General features: G+C 43.2%; 1 protein-coding gene across 2 annotated transcripts; it reads right to left on the reverse strand.

The window, feature by feature from the left end:
* Positions 1-854: 854 nt before the first annotated feature.
* Positions 855-23020, reverse strand: LOC129817493 (Golgi-associated PDZ and coiled-coil motif-containing protein-like). Of its 2 annotated transcripts, none has more exons than XM_055872795.1 (9): positions 22466-23020; positions 8359-8523; positions 8170-8193; positions 6727-6902; positions 6479-6644; positions 6278-6373; positions 5976-6140; positions 4850-5024; positions 855-1004 (listed from the first exon to the last, which is right to left on the reverse strand). In XM_055872795.1, the coding sequence occupies exons 1-9, from the start codon at positions 22733-22735 to the stop codon at positions 886-888; spliced, it is 1356 nt and encodes a 451-aa protein (XP_055728770.1). In that variant the 5' UTR covers positions 22736-23020; the 3' UTR covers positions 855-885. The 2 variants fall into 2 exon arrangements, with proteins under 2 accessions (XP_055728770.1, XP_055728769.1); XM_055872794.1 differs by having other exon boundaries at positions 855-1007.
* Positions 23021-23376: the final 356 nt, after the last annotated feature.

Consider the following 23376-nt stretch of genomic DNA (forward strand, 5'->3'; position numbering starts at 1 on the left):
TAAACGGCAAGGACTTTGAACAGTATGAAGACAACGAGGTAGCACACAAGATGCATTGCTCAGAGTGCCCCATCTTTAAATTAAAATGTTGTGTAATGAGGACTATGGTAACATTCTGTGATACCATTGTTCAAATACAGAGGGCACACCCTAATAGTTGAAATCCTTTGAATTCTGACAAGTCTTTCCCTGACTGTACATTCTGTTTCGACATCCAATAGGTGAATGTGGCTGTTCTATATTCTGAACACTTGAGGGCTAAGCCTACTGGTAGGTGGATCTTACAGCGGTGCAGGTTTGACATGGGAATAAACATTGAGATCATAATCAGTGGTAGAAGATGAACATTACAGTTGAGGGAAACCCCTCTACACAAGCTACATGTGTAAGAGATAAATAAAAGCCAACATTTATGAAGAGAGAAGATTTCCTCAGCCTAGTAAAACAGTATTCATTACCAGCAGGGCAGTCTCACAGTAAGGAAGTGTAGTCTTAAAGTGGGGGCAAATAGGATCAGTAACTATACACGCAGAAAAATACCACTCAGTCCATCCATTCAATCATCTAGACCTACATCTTCTCCTCAATCTGTGGTCTTCTCTCATTGGCTCCTCACCTTTGCAAAGATAGTAACATAAATTTAACAGAGCTTTGAGTGCGTTTCCATGGCGACTTAATGATGAGCCGACTTTATCCCCATTTCTCCCCTCATACATCCTCCATTGGACTCTGATGCAGTCCAGTCTCTCAAATCTCATACAGTATAGTACAAAAATACATGTGCAGTCCAGTCTTTCAGCTCTTCTCCCTCCTCCTCTGCACCCCCCCCCCCCCCCCCCCCCCCCTATCACCCCTCCCCCATTCCTCCAGATCCTCCCTGCCCCTCTAGGAGGTGCTCTTTCTGGACTCAGCGGTCTTAGACGGGGTCTCCTCCGATGGCGTCTCACTGAAGATCCCTGTGTCTCCGTTCTTTGGGCCGTCACCCACGGACATCTTTTCCAGGGCTGCTGCAAGCACATAGAGACAAACATGAATACACACTCTCTCCTTAATGTAACATCTATCACTCTTGTACCAGCTGATATGCCATATTTTCTGTTCATTCACATATGCTCATATGGTATTGTGGCAGTCTAAAGTCCATTTACTAGGCTTGGGCGGTATACCGTATATCAGGGTATTTGGAAATAGCCACAGGAGGCTTCTTAACAACTTCTACTACCCCCAAGCCATAAGACTCCTGAACAGCTAATCAAATGGCTACCAGGACTATTTGCATCATCTCCCCCCCACCATCGATTTTACACTGCTGCTACTCTGTTTATTGTCCATGCATAGTCAATGTACATATTACCTCTCTCTCAACTAACCTGTGCCCCCGCATATTGACCCTGTACCGGTACCCCCTGTATATAGCCTCACTACTGTTATTTTACTGTTGCTCTAATTATTTTTCTAATTTTCCTTCTATATTTGTAATTACATTTTTTTTTAACTTCAGTTTATTTTTGTAAATACTTAACCAACAATGCAGTTAAGAAAAATAAGTGTTAATAAGGCCTTGTAAGTAAGCATTTCACTACAAGGTATATTCGGTTGTATTCGGCCTACGTGACAAAAAAATATAGATTTTATGTTTTTTTAATACCGTCAATACCGTTGAAATTTCTTTGAATTTTTTTTATACATTGAATATTTTTTCTGCTTTTTAAGTAAATACCTGTAGTCAACTTGTGCAATATGTTAGGTGATAAAAAAGGTTGCGTTCATTTCACCTGTCACATTATTTTTCATTCTGAAGCTTACCTGTGTTCCCTAGTCATGTTGTGTTTGTTTACAAGCACTCAACGAAGAGACACCGGAGCCTTGTGAGTCTCTCACTGTTGTACAGCACACGCCAGGTGATCTAGTTACAGTATGGAATTCACAACTAAATGTTTGCCAGCTAGTTATCTTATAACTACACTGCTCAAAAAAATAAAGGGAACACTTAAACAACACAATGTAACTCCAAGTCAATCACACTTCTGTGAAATCAAACTGTCCACTTAGGAAGCAACACTGATTGACAATAAATTTCACATGCTGTTGTGCAAATGGAATAGACAAAAGGTGGAAATTATAGGCAATTAGCAAGACACCCCCCAAAACAGGAGTGATTCTGCAGGTCGTGACCACAGACCACTTCTCAGTTCCTATGCTTCCTGGCTGATGTTTTGGTCACTTTTGAATGCTGGCGGTGCTCTCAATCTAGTGGTAGCATGAGACGGAGTCTACAACCCACACAAGTGGCTCAGGTAGTGCAGTTCATCCAGGATGGCACATCAATGCGAACTGTGGCAAAAAGGTTTGCTGTGTCTGCCAGCGTAGTGTCCAGAGCATGCATGCGCTACCAGGAGACAGGCCAGTACATCAGGAGACGTGGAGGAGGCCGTAGGAGGGCAACAACCCAGCAGCAGGACCGCTACCTCCGCCTTAGTGCAAGGAGGTGCACTGCCAGAGCCCTGCAAAATGACCTCCAGCAGGCCACAAATGTGCATGTGTCAGCATATGGTCTCACAAGGGGTCTGAGGATCTCATCTCGGTACCTAATGGCAGTCAGGCTACCTCTGGCAAGCACATGGAGGACTGTGCGGCCCCACAAAGAAATGCCACCCCACACCATGACTGACCCATCGCCAAACCGGTCATGCTGGAGGATGTTGCAGGCAGCAGAACGTTCTCCACGGCGTCTCTAGACTCTGTCACGTCTGTCACGTGCTCATGTGCTCAGTGTGAACCTGCTTTCATCTGTGAAGAGCACAGGGCGCCAGTGGCGAATTTGCCAATCTTGGTGTTCTGTGGCAAATGCCAAACGTCCTGCACGGTGTTGGGCTGTAAGCACAACCCCCACCTGTGGACGTCGGGCCCTCATACCACCCTCATGGAGTCTGTTTCTGACCGTTTGAGCAGACACATGCACATTTGTGGCCTGCTGGAGGTCATTTTACAGGGCTCTGGCAGTGCACCTCCTTGCACTAAGGCGGAGGTACCGGTCCTGTTGCTGGGTTGTTGCCCTCCTACGGCCTCCTCCACGTCTCCTGATGTACTGGCCTGTCTCCTGGTAGCGCCTGCATGCTCTGGACACTACGTTGACAGACACAGCAAACCTTTTTGCCACAGTTCGCATTGATGTGTCATCCTGGATGAACTGCACTACCTGAGCCACTTGTGTGGGTTGTAGACTCCGTCTCATGCTACCACTAGATTGAGAGCACCGCCAGCATTCAAAAGTGACCAAAACATCAGCCAGGAAGCATAGGAACTGAGAAGTGGTCTGTGGTCACCACCTGCAGAATCACTCCTGTTTTGGGGGGTGTCTTGCTAATTGCCTATAATTTCCACCTTTTGTCTATTCCATTTGCACAACAGCATGTGAAATTTATTGTCAATCAGTGTTGCTTCCTAAGTGGGCAGTTTGATTTCACAGAAGTGTGATTGACTTGGAGTTACATTGTGTTGTTTAAGTGTTCCCTTTATTTTTTTGAGCAGTGTATTAAGTTAACTGTCTAAAATGCTCCTCAGTTGTGCTAAGTGGTTAGCGTCTTCCAAAATCAAGTATCGCTTGGTAACAGCAGAGAATCCCTTCCTGGATCAAGAGCATTAATGTCTAATATTTGTTTTGCATGTGCAGCCAACTGTGAGTAACATTTTTGAGTTACTTGTATAACTTTATGAGCTTGCGATATCTGTCCTGCAAATACTTTAGGTCAGAGACTGTATAAAACGTTTGCAATGCGCTTGTTAGCATTTAGTTAGCATTCTTTATGGGATGTTACATGTATATTGAACAAAAATATACATGTTTCATGAGCTGAATTTTTTTTTCTTCCAGAAATGTTCCTTAAACACAAAAAGCTTATTTCTCTCCAATTTTGTGCACAAATTTGTTTACATCCCTGTCAGTAAGCATTTCTCCTTTGCCAACATAATCCATCCACATGACAGGTGTGGCATATCAAGAAGCTGATTAAACAGCATGATCATTACACAGGTGCAACTTGTGCTGGGGACAATAAAAGGCCACTAAAATGTGCAGTTTGGTCACACAACACAATACAGATGTCTCAAGTTTTGAGGGAGCGTGCAATTGGCATGCTGACTGCAGGAATGTCCACCAGAGCTGTTGCCAGATAAATGAACATTAAATTCTCTACCATAAGCCGCCGCCAACGTTGTTTTAGAGAACTTGGCAGTACATCCAACCGGCCTCTCAACTGCAGACCACGTGCAACCACTCCAGCCCAGGACCTCCACATCCGGCTTCTTCACCTGCGGGATCGTCTGAGACCAGCCACCCAGGCAGCTGATGAAACTGAGGAGTATTTCTGTCTGTAATAAAGCCCTTTTGTGGGGAAAAACTAATTGGCTGGGCCTGGCTCCCCAGTGGGGGGGCCTATGCCCTCCCAGGCCCACCCATGGCTGTGCCCCTGCCCAGTCATGTGAAATCCATAGATTAGGTCCTAATTTATTTAAATTGACTGATTTCCTTATATGAACTGTAACGCCGTAAAAATCGTTGAAATTGTTGCATTTATATTTTTGTTCCGTACTCAGAGGCTCAGTGTGGTTTCAAAATGGCACCCCATGTGCTCAGTGCCGGTACTACCAAATATCCGGGTACGGCACAAGGTCAGTATGAGTATGACAATTAACACAGACTCCCATTTGTATAATGCAAGTGAATGTGAAGTAAAGACCCTTTAAAATGCACGTACATGAAAATAAAGCCCTACTACTGTGACAACTACGTGTGCGTTTTTTATGATCAATGAAAGCCCAGGACTGAGGTACAGCAGAGATAACTTGCCTTGTAGTGATGCTGAGTCTGCTGTGCCGTTGTTCCTGCTGGCGGCTGACCCCTCCTCCAGCTCATCCAGGTAGAGGCGGTAGCGATGGCCGCTGTCATCCTCATACTCCACGTTCTCGTCGTCAGAGTCCACCTCCGGGGCCACGTACACCACCTCAAACTCTATCTCTCCCCTCTGGGAAACACAGAGGCAGACACACGCACACACACACACACAAACAGACAAGCGCACAAACAGACACGCACACGCAGACACGCACACACAAACAGACACGCACACACAAACAGACACGCACACGCACACACAAACAGACACGCACACACAAACGGACACGCGCACAAACGGACACGCGCACAAACGGACACGCGCACAAACGGACACGCGCACAAACGGACACGCGCACAAACGGACACGCGCACAAACGGACACGCGCACAAACGGACACGCGCACAAACGGACACGCGCACAAACGGACACGCGCACAAACGGACACACGCACAAACGGACGCGCGCACAAACAGACGCGCGCACAAACAGACGCGCGCACACAAACGGACACGCGCGCACACGGACACACGGACACACGCACACAGACACACGCACACAGACACGCACACAGACAGACACACAGACAGACACACAGACAGACACACAGACAGACACAGACAGACACAGACAGACAGACACGGCAGTGTGAGAGAAAACTTAACAATAGGTTACCCAAAAGCTTAGTTGGTTTGTTTGTTTGCCGAGGCATGATTAACTGTTTTTCCCCTAACCACAGCAGCAGTCCCACAGGCTAATTGAACCAACCCCAGCATGAACCTTCATTCAATTACTCTAGAGAGTGTGGGCTGACTAAAGTTAAGGATAGACATGACTGACTCAGTAAAAGTTGGAACCCCCAGGCTAAACACTAACTGGGCGTCACAGAGAGGGTGACAAAAGGCTTTTGAAATGTGGATCACAAAAGGAATGTATTCGCTTTTTACTATGGTTTTACTTAGCCTGGTCCCAAGCTGTATATGCTGTAGTCAACTCTTCCACTGTAGCTTGTCACGTCATAATACATACAGTCATAAATTCAAGATGCAACCCTTCTCTCTTCCTGGGGCTGAGTCTGACCTGTTGTGAGAGGATGGTGACAGCCTCCTTGTGTTTGGCGTCCCTCAGGTTGATGCTGTTGACAGCCAGGATGGCATCGCCCACATGGAGCCCCCCACAGCGCTCTGCAGGCTGGGTAGGATGGATCTCTGAGATCAGGATGGGTACCCCGTGTTCCTTACCACCCTGTCCATCCAGAAATAACACACAGACATGCACATAAATATTAGGGCATGGACCATTACAGATGAGCATCACACTATGGGTTGAGACATAGCATTTAACATTTTCTGGTTTGGGCAAAAATTGGTGGTGGAGTTTACCGTGATTGAAATTCCAAGTCCCTCGTGATCTTCTTTGGCCAGCACTACTTTACGAATAGGACCAACTCCTTGAGTCTTCTTCAGTATGTCTGTTTCCTGAGGGAGAGATAAAACAAGCAAACAATTAGCGATACACAAAGAGGAAACAAATATTTTTCACTACAATGAGAATCAAACCCCTCTACTCTGATGTCTACTCACATGCCCCACTGGAGACGCTAGGGGTTTCTTGGGGTCGTTGCGCCCCCTACAGGCCCGGATGACTGTTTTGTGGCGGTGGAGGTGGATCTCAGCCTCCAGCTGGTTCCACAGCTTGTCGTGAGCGGGCCCCTTCATGTCCCGACCCAGCAGCTGGATCTGCTGTACTCTGGAGATGATGGATCCAAAGACAACTAGTTACCACAGTCAGCATTATTGGTTATTTCAGTCTAAGCTAGGGTTAGGGTTACCTTCCAGCCAGCTCCTTGTCCAGGTACTTGGCTGCCAATCTGGCCCCATAGACCTCCGCCTGCAGTACAGCGACGTGCCTACGGAGGGCCTCATTCTCCTTCTTATGCAGCTTGACCTCTGCCTCCAGCTTCACCTCCTTCACCTTCTCCTTCTTGTTGGCCTGCAGCTCCCTCTCCTGTTACACACAGGCAGGCGGGAGGGCGCGGGCGCGCGCACACACACACACACACACACAGGCACGCGCACATACGCACGCGCACACACGCATGCGAAGATAAATAGTTGAGTTAAACTACAGAGAGAGCGAGTGCTGTGCTACATCCACAAATACCATGTCAAAGACGAACATGGATACAGTATAGATGAAAGTTAAATTAAATATCTACTTGAGGACAAGACACACAAGATATGTAACTGTGGATTTGGCTATTATACGTTCAAAGCACTAATCCTTATGGTGACCATGATGAACAAGTTGTCCATAGCGGTTAAGTTAGAGATTGAACAAAGGGTCAAAGATGTGAACTTAATCTTTAGAACACAGGTACAGCCAGTTGGTTCATTCAGAACTTTGCATTAAATTGCCAACCAGAACAATTGGTAATTTCCTTTTGGAGAAAATTTGCTTACATTTTCTGATTTGTTATGATGAAAACATGACCACAATCACATATCAATTAAGCACAAAAACTGTTTTAATTGCGAAGTAGGCATTCGTCTGAAGCCAAAAAAGGAAATTCATGAGCACCACAATGCCTACTTCACCCATGCTCTACCAAGGTTTTAGAGCACACAGCTTTGACCTACTACTGTTGGTATTGTACTTCAAACTATGTGTAAGCAGGTTGCTTAGGATTCAAAACTTCTCAAACAGCCTAATTCATACTCTTAGCGGAGGTGCTCCCACAATAATGTGATTCGTACTGCAAACTTACAAAATAAACTATTGAATGCTTTTCACCTCACACCAAGACATTATCCCATTCTACTACTTTTTCAAACTTTTTAAATTATATGAAAGTAAGCTTTGCTTTTGTAAGACCATCTGGCTTGATTGAATGAGCTTTTTTGTCTTGTAGTAATTTATGTGGTACCTATTTCCCTTTGCGCTTTGTTGACTATTGAGACAAAACTCTTTCCAAGTATCAAAACATGCATTTTCCTATCAAATCGGGCAACACGAATATACATGAATAGGCAATAACAAACAACAATGCTACAGTAATTCCATATCTGATATCACTGTCAGTCATTGCTAGCACAAGCCCCATAGAGGGCCTGTTGGACTTATTAATGAGCAACTGTTGTCAGCAAGAGCAGGAAAAGACCAAACTTGAGGTTAGGATGAGTACACAGACCAAGGCACAGACACATGCAAGACACAGACGCACAGCTATCACTAACCACAAAACCAGACACACAGACGACATGCACACACTTACCATCTCCTCCACTGAGGGAACAGGCTTAAGGTGAGAAGAAAAGAAAGGGGTCAAAGGTTAGAAAGGCAGAGTTAAAATCACAGCCAAGCAGTGGGGAAGAATACCACCATTTACCACTACAGACCCACTGGAAACTCGGCAGGTATACCCCAAAAATATATTAGCAGTCGTGTGTGTGTGGTGCCCTACCATCCTGTCTTTGATGGAGTCAGAGTCCACAGTCTGTCCAGCCTTGGCATGAAGCTGCAGCTGCATGGCATGAAGGTGGAGGAGCTGGTCGTGGACCTCCCTCTCCACCACCACGTTCTCCGCCTGCACGTCAGTCAGCTCCGAACGCAGGTCCACCAGCTGAGCCTGGAGGAGGGAGAGAGTTACATAAGTGTACGCTTCTTCTGACTTCCAAGATTCTTAGGAACCCTCATCATTTATATATAGTGCAATCAGTGTGCCATGCCCATGCCATTATCCCAGCACAGATCAAATTAGATTTTGGATTGGTCTGTTTTACATTCTCTCTGTTCTCTTCCAGATTTTTCAACAAGTTTTTTCTTAGAAAGCAGGCTACTATTTATTCAAGCCTGAATGAATTTTGCCGAAATGAATAGGCCTACAAATCCTGCGCTCAGGGTTGTCTATTGTATGCGAACAAAACCCTGAAAAAAAAAATCACATTTGTGCTAGTCTCTGGAGCCTACTGAGCTTGGCAACATGAGAAGCAGATTTAGGTTCAGAGACAAATCACTTATTTATTTATGCCATTGAACTGGGGCCACCTGCCCGTCACAGCTGTGGGAATGAATTAATCTATGATATGAATGAGGTTCATATTTTAGGATTCACTCCACCTATGATGATGAAAGAAGAGTGTGCTTATGTGAATCTGACTGAATACTAAACAGCCTCTGTCTCCTAAATGATTTATCATCATCCTCGGACAGAGACTCATCTATCACTGTTATAGTCAGGCCTTCATTATAGAGACCCAGTCTAAATCAAATAGAATACTCTATAGTACGAATATTCTATAGCTTCTCAAATGGAAGATAGGTAGGGGGAAACAGTGACACACACACACACCAAAAAGGGCAGGACATCCTGATTGTGACACAGTGTGGAACGTGGGCATCTCTTTGCTGGAGGCTGAGTCACTGAGAGTGATCTCTATATTCAATTTAAGTTTCAATTTAAGGGGCTTTTTTGGCATGGAATTTTTATTTATTTATTTAACTAGGCAAACCCGGACGATGCTGGGTCAATTCTGCGCCGCCCTATGGGACTCCCAATCATGGCAGGTTGTGATACAGTCTGTATTCGAACCAGGGTGTCTGTCATGACGTCTCTAGCACGGAGATGCAGTGCCTTAGACCGCTGCGCCACTTGGGAGCCCCAACCAAATAAATAAAGATAGTATTTACAATGGTGTTTGTTCTTCACTGGTTGCTCTTTTCTTGTGGTAACAGGTCACAAATCTTGCTGCTGTGATTGCACATGGTGGTATTTCATCCAATAGATGTGGGAGTTCATCAAAATTGCATTTGTTTTCGAATTCTTTGTGGGTCTGTGTAATCCGAGGGAAATATGTGTCTCTAATGTGGTCATACATTTGGCAGGAGGTTAGGAAGTGTAGCTCAGTTTCCACCTCATTTTGTGGGCAGTGTGCACATAAGCCTGTCTTCTCTTGAGAGCCAGGTCTGCTTTGGCTGCCTTCCTCAATAGCAAGGCTATGCTCACGGAGTCTGTGCATAGTCAGAGATTTCCTTCATTTAGGGTCAGTCACAGTGGTCAGGTATTGTGCCACTGTGTACTTTCGGTTTTGGGCCAAATAGCATTCTAGTTTGTTCAGTTTTTTTGTGTCTATATCCGTGCTCTCTAATCTAATCAGAACGGCTAAGACTCGGGTCCGGCTGACCTGTCCTCTTCCTGATAAAATATGCCAGAGTAACAGTCCGGAGCCGAGACGGAGGAATTCTTAATAGCGGAGCCATCACTTTATGTTTGGTCATTATTCTACAATCTATTTTGTTTGCATAAAAAAAACCTTGCTCCCTCGACAAGAGCAAAAAGCTAAACTGTGTCTCAAGTGTTGGCAACATAATGACAGAAAGCAATTCCCTGAAGCAATTCGCCGGCAGACTTACATCTTCCACAGTTAAGCTTTTTAAGTGATTCACACACATGCAAAACTGATTCATCTCACATAAGTAGATAAAGCCCCCATTGAAGTCTCAGTAGGACTATGGAGAAAATAAAGAATAGTTTTAATAGATGTTTAACGGAGGGGGTAAAGTAGATTACACCAGCGGACCCCATCCTCACGGGGTCTGAAACAGGCACCAGCCAAGACACCAAATGTCCTTACCTGTAGAAACACTAAGTCACTGAACATCTGGGTACCAGAGAGGCCCTGGACCTGAAGACATTCTTCCTCTTCAGTCTTATGGTCTTCAGCAAATATAGATCCAAATGTAAATCTAACCAATTTACACTTGTATTCATCTGGAATTCTGAGTTGGCCAAAATTCTGAATCTAGAAATGGATGCCCGCAATGAGTTCCAATGGCTGGGCAGGAAAAATGGGCTTGACTCACCAATCTGAGCCTTCAAGGTCTAGAAAACCTTCTACTTTACTTTCATGAGTGTTTACTAGATACTGACAGCACAGCAGCATTGCTAAGAATAACATGCCAATAGACCAAATAAAATGGGTTAAGGTGCAACTACACTAGGTCATTAAAGCCAACACTAGTTTATATACTGTTATAAACTGGGTAGTTCGAGCCCTGAATGCTGACTGGCTGACAATTGTGGTATATCAGACCGTATACCACAGGTATGACAAAACATTTGTTTTTAGTGCTCTAATTACGTTGGTAACCAGTTTATAATAGCAATAAGGCACCTCAGGGGTTTGTGGTATATGGCCAATATATCACGGCTAAGGGCTGCGTCCAGACACTCCACTTTGCGCCATGCTTGAGAACAGCCCTTAGCCATGGTATATTGGCCATATACCACACCCCTCTGGCCTTATTTTTTAAGTAAGGTCCCAATGAGTAGAAGGCATGGGTGTCAAACTCAATCCCTTGAGGGCCTAGAGTCTTGCTGGCTTTGGTTTTTAATTTCAATTAAAGATCAAGACAACCAGGTGAGGGGAGTTTCTTACTACTTAGGCTGCGGTCCAAACACGTAAAAGACACACCCTATCCCCTCAGCCCTCAAATTAAGTGGACACTTCTGATGACGTTTCATGACGTCTGACGAGTATACACTTGCAGGGCGAGGGAGGAAGGAATGGTTTTTAAAATGGACTGCCCTTGTTCGGAAATTCGTCACTTGTTCATCCCGCGATGATTGTGTGTTCAGCCACTGGTAGCTTGTGGGTGCTTAATATGCGCTACAGTCAATTATGATTGCATGTCCACCTATATTAACTATATCATTATTAATATGCCTACTGTATGATAGCAAGCAAATTAATTTGCTAACTACCGTTAGCCTGCCTAGCTACTTCTGAAGGATAAAAAATATTTCTACAATTTCCAAAAGCTAATCAAACAAAAACATCTTACTTTTACGAGACGTGTTTGTGCATTAGTAGCACAATTTCTAACTTCTTTATATTAGTTTTTACTTACACTTGTATTTTGACTCCATATTCATATTGAGATTTAAAGTTTTGCCGGACTTTTCTTAGCTGATGTACAATCGTCACGAATTGAATTATGGGGTGTTTTAGGCCCCGGAGTGAACATAATTGTACACTCGCAAACTCGACTAAAAACGAGGGCTGAGGGGCTTACGTTGCAAACTTCCCTTGCTTGGCTAATCATTTGCACCACCCTCCATGATGGTGACCGGGATTCCCCCAAGGGCATAAGGCGAGGGTAAGTGGACGAGGGTGTGTCTTTTAAGTGTTTGGACTGCAGCCTGCAGGTGACCTTAATTTATCTATCAAGTACAAAGGAGGCAAGAAAACTCAGTGACACAGCCCTCCGTGGAATGAGTTTGACACGTGATATAAAACCCTATTCGCACAGGAATAGTATTAGTAGAGAACGTGGTAATGTGTTGACAGGATTCGTTTTTTTTATGCAACAAATTGACAGTTACAACAAAAACCTATAGTTTTTTTTATTTAACCTTTATTTAACTACGCAAGTCAGTTAAGAAACGGTTAAGAACAAATTCTTATTTACAATGACGGCCTACCAAAAGGCATCCTGCGGGGACAGGGGCCTGGGATAAAAATAAATAAATACTATATAAATATAGGACAAAACAGACTTCACAACAAGAGAACAACACAACACTACATAAAGAGAAACCTAAGATGTCAACATAGCAAGGCAGCAACATATAACACAGCATGGTAGCAACATAACATACAGTTGAAGTCGGAAGATTGCATGCACTTAGGTTGGAGTCATTAAAACTTGTTTTTCAACCACTCCGCAAATTTCTTGTTACCAAACTATAGTTTTAGCAAGTCGGTTAGGACATCTACTTTGTGCATGACACAAGTCATTTTTCCAACAATTGTTTACAGACAGATTATTTAACTTATAATTCACTGTATCACAATTCCAGTGGGTCAGAAGTTTACATACAATAAGTTGACTGTGCCTTTAAACAGCTTGGAAAATTCCAGAAAATTATGTCATGGCTTTATAAGCTTCTGATAAATGATGTCAAGTAGCCTGAGTCAATTGGAAGTGTACCTGTGGATGTATTTCAAGGCCTACCTTCAAACTTAGTGCCTCTGTTTGACATCATGGGAAAATCAAAAGAAAAACAATTGTAGTCTGGTTCATCCTTGGGAGCAATTTCCAAACGCCTGAAGGTACCACGCTCATCTGTACAAGCAATAGCACGCAAGTATAAACACCATGGGACCACGCACCCGTCATACCGCTCAGGAAGGAGACGCGTCTCCTAGAGATAAACGTACTTTGGTGCGAAAAGTGCAAATCAATCCCAGAACAACAGCAAAGGACCTTGTGAAGATGCTGGAGGAAACAGGTCCAAAAGTATTTATATCCACAGTAAAACAAGTCCTATATCGACATAACCTGCAAGGTCACTCAGCAAGGAAGAAGCCAGTGCTCCAAAACTGCCATAAAAAAAGATGGTCTACGGTTTCCAACTGCACATGGGGACAAAGATCGTGCTTTTTGGAGAAATGTCCTCTGGTCTGATGAAACAAAAATATAACTTTTTGGCCATAATGACCATTGTTATGTTTAGAGGAAAAAGGGGGAAGCTTGCAAGCCGAAGAACACCATCCCAACCGTGAAGCACAGGGGTGGCAGCATCATGTTGTGGGGGTGCTTTGCTGCAGGAGGGACTGGTGCACTTCACAAAATAGATGACATCATGAGGATGGAAAATGATGTGGATATATTGAAGCAACATCTCAAGACATCAGTCAGGAAGTCAAAGCTTGGTCGCATATGGGTCTTCCAAATGGACAATGACCCCAAGCAAACTTCCAAAGTTGTGGCAAAATGGCTTAAGGACAATAAAGTCAAGCCCTGACTTCAATCCTCTAGAATATTTGTGGGCAGAACCGAAAAAGTGTGTGCGAGCACGGAGGCCTACAAACCTGACTCAGTTACACCAGCTCTGTCAGGAGGAATGGGCCAAAATACACCCAACTTATTGTGGGAAGCTTGTGGAAGGCTCCCCAAAACATTTGACTCAAGTTAAACAATTTAAAGGCAATGCTACCAAATACTAATTGAGTGTATGTAAACTTCTGACCCACTGTGAATGTGATGAAAGAAATAAAAGCTGAAATAAATCATTCTCTCTACTATTATTCTGACATTTCACATTCTTAAAATAAAGTGGTGATCCTAACTGACCTAAGACAGGGAATTTTTACTAGGATTAAATGTGAGAAATTGTGAAAACTGAGTTTAAATGTATTTGGCTAAGGTGTATGTAAACTTCAACTTCAACTAACAACATGGTAGCAACCCAACATGGTAGCAGCACAAAACATGGTACAAACATTATTGGGCTCAGACAACAGCACAAAGGGCAAGAAGGTAGAAACAACAATTCATCCAACAAAGCAGCCACAACTGTCAGTAAGAGTGTCTATGATTTAGTCTTTGAATGAAGAGATTGAGATAAAACTGTCCAGTTTGAGTGTTTGTTGCAGCTCGTTCCAGTTGCTAGCTGCAGCAAACTGAAAAGAGGAGCGACCCAGGGATGTGTGTGCTTTGGGGACCTTTAACAGAATGTGACTGGCAGAACGGGTGTTGTATGTGGAGGATGAGGGCTGCAGTAGATATCTCAGACAGGGGGGAGTGAGACCTAAAAGAGTTTTTTAAAATAAGCATCAACCAGTGGGTCTTGCGACGGGTATACAGAGACGACCAGTTTACAGACTAGGGGCGGCAGGTAGCCTAGTGTTTAGAGCATTGGTCCAGAAACCGAAAGGATGCTGGATCGAATCCCTGAGCTGACAAGATAAAAATCTGACGTTATGCCCCTGAACAAGGTAACTAAACCACTGTTCCCCTGTATGCCGTCGTTGTAAATAAGAATTTGTTCTTAACGGACTTGCCTAGTTAAATAAAATATTAACAGAGGAGTATAGAGTGCAGTGATGTGTCCTATAAGGAGCATTGGTGGCAAATCTGATGGCCGAATGGTAAAGAACACCTAGCCGCTCGAGAGCACACTTACCTGCCGATCTATAAATTATGTCTCCTTAATCTAGCATGGGTAGGATGGTAATCTGAATCAGGGTTAGTTTAGCAGCTGAGGTGAGAGAGGACCAATTACGATAGAGGAAACCAAGTCTAGATTTATCTTTAACCTGCAGCTTTGATATGTGCTGAGAGGAGGACAGTGCACTGTCTAGCCATACCCCCAAGGACTTGTATGACGTGACTAGCTCAAGCTCTAAACCCTCAGAGGTTGAAATAACACCTGTGGGAGGAGGGGCATTCTTCTTACCAAACCACATTTGTTGTAGAGCATTTAACACAAAATCCAGGGAGGGGCCAGCTGAGTATAAGACTGTATCATTAGCAAATAAATGGATGAGAGAGCTTCCTACTCCCTGAGCTATGTTGTTGATGTAAATTGAGAAGAGCATGGGGCCTAGGGTCGAGCCTTGGGGTACTCCCTTGGTGACAAGCAGTGGCTGAGACAGCAGATTTTCTGACTTTATACACTGCACTCTGAGGTAGTTAGCAAACTAGCCCAAATACCCCTCAGAGACACCAATACTCCTTACCTTGCCCACAAGAATGGAATGGTCTACGGTATCAAAAGCTTTGGCCAAGTCAATAAAAATAGCAGCACAATATTGCTTAGAATCAAGGGCAATGGTGACGTCACTGATGACCTTTAAGGTTGCAATGACACATCCATGACCTGAGTGGAAACCAGATTGCATACCAGAGAGAATACCATAGACATCAAGAAAGCCAGTCAGTTGATTATTGACAAGTGTTTGCAACAATTCTGATAAACATGGCAAAATAGAACCTATAACAGTTAGGATCTTGGTTCCCAAATTTCTAAACCATACCAAACCACCTTTGGTATAGCGTCGCCATAATATTTGAATTTAGAAAGTGTGTTCATAATCATTAGGATATTTTATGCACTTGATATGCGTTTTAGGCTATGAATGAGGAAGTGAACTTGACATTTCCAAACGTTTAGTTCAGTTGTATGCTGGTTGCATTAAATAGACGCAATATTTTTTATTGATGCATTTGGCAATGTTCAACTCATTCGCACATAACGTATAAACAAAAGCATTCCCTGTGAAAGTTGATACATCTAGGCCCTTCATATATAGGCTATGCACAGCACTGTTCAATTTATTGAGTCAGTTTCCTTGCTCAAAGTGCAAGCAACACCTGTCAAACTCAGACATTTCTCTCAAAACACAGGAATGTCGATTCGCATGGGACTAGTATTATCAGATGATTTTGGAGTTTGCCAAAAAAAAAACAGTTGGATATTCTGGCTGGAATTGTTACTCTCCTGCCATGTAAAAATGACTGACATGGCAGATTCGAACAGGACTAAAATTACAAAGACGTGGTGTTTTGTGCTCATGCACATATTTGTACCAACCTTCCTCCCCAGTAAAACTAATCCAGTCCGAATAGGGTTTTAGGCAACCTAAAACGCTTATTGAGCCCTATTCGCATGGGACTAGTATTACTAAAGAACGTTGGTTATGTATGGTCTTCTGTGTGAGAACCTAGATTAATATTGGGCGATTCCACGACTGCTGAAAATATTTTGGGCATCTCAGATCTGTTCTGGCAATTCTCACATAGGAACTTCATTCGGAGGAAGGATGTTTAACATGCTTTTTACATTTATATTTTTTATCATGATGAAATTGTAGATTTTGGGCCCTTTTTAGACTTATATTCCTTTTAGTGCTCCCTCAAATATGGAGTAGCCTATGTCCAATTCATGAAAGACATTTTCACATTCATTTATTCAACATTTAAAACATCTCAAAATGACCCTTTTTTATTTTGCCTATTTTTAGACATATTGTTTCAAGGCTCTACAGTGCGACCATGTGACTTGCATATGCGCCTAAATATTTTGCTGTGCGACCTGGAATTTTAATTTAGGAGCACCGGTGCGCCTAGAAGAATTAAGGATTCTAGCTTTAATACCTCATAGTTTTCATTGCGTTCCTAAATGTCTTTGTGTGCACCTACATTTTTCAAATGAGGCACAGACGTGCTCCTTGTAAACTAAGGTCAGCATAGAGCCCTGTGTTTGCAACAATATACTCTTCAAACACATCACATTTCCAGAGTGGGCTCTCTGCTACTTTTAAAAGATATGACCCATTTTTTGTTCTTCTTCATAGAAATAGACATTACAGGTCATTAACCAATCACAGTTCTCCTTTAGGATTACACATTCAGAAAGTCACCAGCAGTGGGAGAACCCTTTGAATCCATTTTCCCATTCACAGTGTTGGTGGTGCACATAAAATTGATCACACCGTCAGAATTAGCAGAGAGCCCACTCTGGAAATGTGATGTACTTGTAGAGTATATTGTTCCAAATAATATGTCTTAAAATCAACAAGGGTAGTTGTGGTGCTGTAAACAGCAAACCCTCTTACAATGCCCTTCCAGCACTCCCCAGTTAGGAGGCTAATAGAGCCCAGCTGAGGTTCATTAGTCAATCATGTGTGTGATTGTTCAGCCAATCAGACCAAACAGTTGAGTAGGCTGCTGCTGTTCACATTCAAGGGGAGAAAGGACTGGAGACAATAGCAGTCAGGCTGGGAGCTAAAATACTTTAAGAGAGACCTTAGTTACTGAAGTTATATGTTAAATAACTTAATCTTGAGCCTTTATGTTTGTAAAGTGTAATACATCTGAAATTGTAAGTTTACTCTTCCTCTACCCTGAGACCCCTTCTAGTTCTGGTCTGTGGCCCCTCCCAAGAATCTGCTGCAGTAGTTGAGATTCATATTTTTGATATTGAATAAATGAAATTTGTATTAAAGAATCAAGAAACTTTTAAATTTAGAGAATAATGATACCAAGTAGAGGTCGGCCGATTATGGTTTTTCAACGCTGATACCGATACCGATTATTGGATGACCAAAAAAGGCCGATACCGATTAATCAGCCGATTTTTTAAACATTTATTTGTAATAATGACAATTACAACAATACTAAATTAACACTTATTTTAACTTAATATAATACATCAAAATCAATTTAGACTCAAATAAATAATGAAGCATGTTCAATTTGGTTTAAATAATGCAAAAACAAAGTGTTGGAGAAGAAAGTAAAAGTGCAATATGTGCCATGTAAGAAAGCTAATGTTTAAGTTCCTTCCTCAGAAAATGAGAACATATGAAAGCCGGTGGTTCCTTTTAACATGAGTCTTCAATATTCGCAGGTAAGAAGTTTTAGGTTGTAGTTATTATAGGAATTATAGGACTATTACTCTCTATACCATTTGTATTTCATATACCTTTGACTATTGGATGTTCTTATAGGCACTTTATTATTGCCAGTGTAACAGTATAGCTTCCGTCCCTCTCCTCGCCCCTACCTGGGCTCGAACCAGGAACACATCAACAACAGCCACCCTCGAAGCATCGTTACCCATCGCTCAACAAAAGCCGCAGCCCTTGCAGAGCAAGGGGAACAACTACTCCAAGTCTCAGAGCGAGTGACGTTTGAAACGCTATTAGGGCGCACCCCGCTAACTAGCTTGCCATTTCACATCGGTTACACCAGCCTAATCTCGGAAGTTGATAGGCTTGAAGTCATAAACAGCTCAATGCTTGAAGCACTGCGAAGAGCTGCTGGCAAACGCACAAAAGTGCTGTTTGAATGAATGCTTACAAGCCTGCTGCTGCCTACCATCGCTCAGTCAGACTGCTCTATCAAATATCAAATCATAGACTTAATTATAACATAATAACACAGAAATACTAGCCTTTGGTCATTGATATGGTCGAATCCGGAAACTATCATTTAGAAAACAAAACGTTCATTCTTTCAGTGAAATACAGAACCGTTCCATATTTTATCTAACGGGTGGCATCCCTAAGTCTAAATATTGCTGTTACATTGTACACACTTCAATGTCATGTCATAATTATGTACAATTCTGGCAAATTAATTACGGTCTTTGTTAGGAATAAATGGACTTCACACAGTTCGCAACGAGCCAGGCGGCCCAAACGGCTGCATATATCCTGACTGCTTGCACGGAACGCAAGAGAAGTGACACAATTTCCCTAATTATAAAAAAATTAATGTTAGCAGGCAATATTAACAAAATATGCAGGTTTAAATATATACTTTGATTATACTTTGTATTGATTTTAAAGAAAAGCATTGATGTTTATGGTTAGGTTTGGTGTAGGCTGTGATTCGATGAGAAATTAACAGGCACCGCATCGATTATATGCAACGCAGGACACGCTAGATAAAATAGTAATATCAACCATGTGTAGTTAACTAGTGATTATGTTAAGATTGATTGTTTTTTATAAGATAGGTTTAATGCTAGCTAGCAACTTACCTTGGCTTCTTGCTGCCCTCGCGTAACAGGTAGTCAGCCTGCCATACAGGCTCCTCGTGGAGTGCAATGTAAGGCAGGTGGTTATAGTGTTGGACTAGTAACAGGAAGGTTGGAAAAACGAATACCCAAGCTGACAAGGTAAAAATCTGTCGTTCTGCCCTTGAACAAGGCAGTTAACCCACCGTTCCTAGGCCTTCATTGAAAATAAGAATGTGTTCTTAACTGACTTGCCTAGTTACAGCGTTACATGGGCTTGCTCCTACCTATCTTTCCGAGTTGGTCCTGCCGTACATACCAATACGTACGCTACGGTCACAAGACGCAGGCCTCCTAATTGTCCCTAGAATTTCTAAGCAAACAGCGGGAGGCAGGGCTTTCTCCTATAGATCTCCATTTTTATGGAACAGTCTGCCTACCCATGTGAGAGACGCAGACTCGGTCTCAACCTTTAAGTCTTTACTGAAGACTTATCTCTTCAGTAGGTCATATGATTGAGTGTAGTCTGGCCCAGGAGTGTGAAGGTGAACGGAAAGGCTCTGGAGCAACGAACCGCCCTTGCTGTCTCTGCCTGGCCGGTTCCCCTCTCTCCACTGGGATTCTCTGCCTCTAACCCTGTTACAGGGGCTGAGTCACTGGATTACTGGTGCTCTTTCATGCCGTCCCTGGGAGGGGTGCGTCACTTGAGTGGGTTGAGTTACTGACGTGATCTTCCTGTCTGGGTTGGCGCCCCCCCTTGGTTTGTGCTGTGGTGGAGATCTTTGTTGGCTATACTCGGCCTTGTCTCAGGATTATAAGTTGGTGGTTGAAGATATCCCTCCAGTGGTGCGGGGGCTGTGCTTTGGCAAAGTGGGTGGGGTTATATCCTTCCTATTTGGCCCTGTCCGGGGGTATCTTCGGATGGGGCCACAGTGTCTCCTGACCGCTCCTGTCTCAGCCTCCAGTATTTATGCTGCAGTAGTTTGTGTCGGGGGGCTAGGGTCAGTTGGTTATACCTGGAGTACTTCTCCTGTCTTATCCAGTGTCCTGTGTGAATTTAAGTATGCTTTCTCTAATTCTCTCGTTCTCTCTTTCTTTCTCTCGGAGGACCTGAGCCCTGGGACCATACGTCGGGACTACCGGGCATGACGACTCCCTGCTGCCCCCAGTCCGCCTGGCCTTGCTGCTATTCCAGTTTCAACGGTTCTGCCTGCGGTTACGGAACCCCTACCTGTCCCAGACCTGCTGTTTTCAACTCTTAATGATCGGCTATGAAAAGCCAACAGATTTATTCCTGATTATTATTTGACCATGCTTGTCATTCATGAACATTTTGAAAATCTTGGCTCTCTCTAATTTTCTCCTTCTCTCTTTCTTTCTCTCGGAGGACCTGAGCCCTGGGACCATACGTCGGGACTGCCGGGCGTGGTGGCTCCTTGCTGTCCCCAGTCCGCCTGGCCTTGCTGCTGTTCTGCCTGCGGTTATGGAACCGCCACCTGTCCCAGACCTGTTGTTTTTCAACTCTTAATGATCGGCTATGAAAAGCCAACTGAATATTATTCATGATTATTATTTGACCATGCTTGTCACTTATGAACATTTTTGAACATCTTGGCATAGTTCTGTTATAATCTCCACCCGGCACAGCCAGAAGAGGACTGGCCACCCCTCATAGCCTGGTTCCTCTCTAGGTTTCTTCCTAGGTTTTGGCCTTTCTAGGGAGTTTTTCCTAGCCACCGTGCTTCTACACCTGCATTCTAGCTGTTTGGGGTTTTAGGCTAGGTCTCTGTACAGCACTTCGAGACATTAGCTGATGTACGAAGGGCTATATAAAATAAACTTGATTGATTGATTGATTGATAGTTAAATAAAGGTGTAAAAAAAAACATACATTTTAAAAATCGGCCAAATCGGTGTCCAAAAGTAGCGATTTCCGATTGTTATGAAAACTTGAAATCGGCCCTAATTAATAGGCCATTCCGATTAATCGGTCGACCTCTAATACCAAGATGTCTGTATCATGTAGGCCTACTGTTCACCGATCAAAGGGTCTCACAGGAGGCATGTATAGGCCTAAAATGGGCACTTACTTTCATAATATTCTCAATGGTTTGTGAAAAAAGCATTTCAAACATCCTTCCTCCCATTGAAGTTTGAGAATTGCCAGAACAATCTGCAATACCAAAAATATTTTCTGCTCCTGCTGATGTGGAATCTGACAATTATTAGTGAACTTCCCATGCTCCAGTATTTGACATTTCTATGCCCTTACCTTGGTGCCTTTGATGTGTTTTATCATGGGCTCATGACCTGACCTTCCTGCTGTAATGTGACCATTGTGTCAACCTGTCATTAGCTCAAAGCTACCTTAAGTAGGTGGAAAACATGTAGGCCTAGTTAAAAATGTAAAAATACAGATCTAACCTACTTTCTCTAAATAGATCTTAACATAAATCTAATTGGTCACACACCAACGGCCGTAACCAGTGGACAGAAAACAGGCATTTCACAAATCCAATCATAGCTGATTTTCCACAGATTTGGTTTACTTTAGCCATGTCATATACCCTTAGGCCATGACTTTGTAGTAGGTGTTGTTGGGAGCCAACTGGTTGTGTAAAGCCAGAATTCCTGGTCTCAGCACTATACTGCGCTGAAGGTAGAGGCTGAAATGCAGTATCAATTTACATACAGGCAGTAATAGGAGCTCTACGGTAGTCTCAAGAATTGCTGGGAAGGTGTTGACAGAGTCAACTACACCACTGACCAAACAATTGCTATTGAGCATGGTAAGGTCATACATGGTGGAGTAAGGGTCAGGATGATCCTTGTTTCTGTTTCTCTCATCAATAGATTTGATGGCTTCTCACAACGTGAAGTGGCTGTCAAATATTGTGTGTGTACTGTCACCTAATTCTTATTCTGTCAATTGCCAGAGCAGAAATGCAGATTGTCAACACAAGTTACACAACAGATATTGATACTGAGTGGTCAATTTCAAACTTTTAGGAAGGGACAATGTACGGAAATTGTTGTTTGGGATTATGTCGGGCCATCTACCCTCGACCGGTCACTCATCTGGATGTCCAGAGACGCACTGTCATGCATGAAGAGAGCTATGGATGACATTCTAATTCTGACAGCTATTTAGCTAACTAGGAGCTAGCTTGTTGGGCTACACAGCATAAGTACACCATTAACATATCAAATGATCATGCGCATCCTTTTTAGCATTTATACAAGACAAGTTTGCGCTCACCTCTACTTTGTGATTAAGTTGAAAAATCGTCTGGGCTTTGTGGCAAAGCTGAGCAAAACAGGAGCTGAGACTTGTCATCTTTTGACGACCCTCGTATGTGATGTCAGCTTGATCTGGGTCGATTTCTCCAAGTAGTAAATCGACGTCAACAAACGCCTTGTCAAACTCCTTCTCCAGAACCTCAAGCCACCGAAACATGGACATCCCCGTGCCTGGACTGACCAGGGCCGTGCCCTGGGCTGACGGAGAGGCACCGGCCGAGGCAGACATGTCCAACAGTACAGGCTAAAAGCTAAAGCTAGCTGACTAACCGATTCCCTTCACAAATAAAATCAGCGCTTTGTTTTCGACACCCTGTATAAGTCAACTGAGTCGTAATACCAGAGTTACACTGTACTCTAAATGCCCTAATCATACGAAAGTGTTTCTTTTCAGAGAAGACTAGCTAAAATAAATGTATTTGGTTCTTGCCCAAAAGCCTAATGCTACCAGGAAATCCGAAATCGGATACGGATTATAGCTATGAATCGACTACAACAGTCTGCCACACAACAGAGAAAAAGCAATCGATAGCATATCTAGTCAATCTGTGTCGAGTTCTTGGGGGCAGTTTCCTGCCACTCCTTATACTGGCAGACAGTAGCACATATTATTGTACCTTTTGTCGTTAACAATTGCAGTTAAATGCTTTGCTTTTTACACTTGTTTTTGTTGGCCACTCCCTGTGTCTAAAATATCTTGTTGGAGAGTGTAAACATTTCTTATGTCATTGTAGGCATGGTGTGAGTGGCTATGCAGACAGTATTACATATTTTACATTGCTACTTTTTGCATTAAATAAATTACTTTTAATTGTATTTGCTAACCTCTTATCTCACACCATTGTTGGAATAATCAGGCAAATATTTTAT

Source organism: Salvelinus fontinalis, chromosome 20 (genome assembly GCF_029448725.1).
Source record: "Salvelinus fontinalis isolate EN_2023a chromosome 20, ASM2944872v1, whole genome shotgun sequence".
Classification (NCBI taxonomy): Eukaryota; Metazoa; Chordata; class Actinopteri; order Salmoniformes; family Salmonidae; genus Salvelinus; species Salvelinus fontinalis.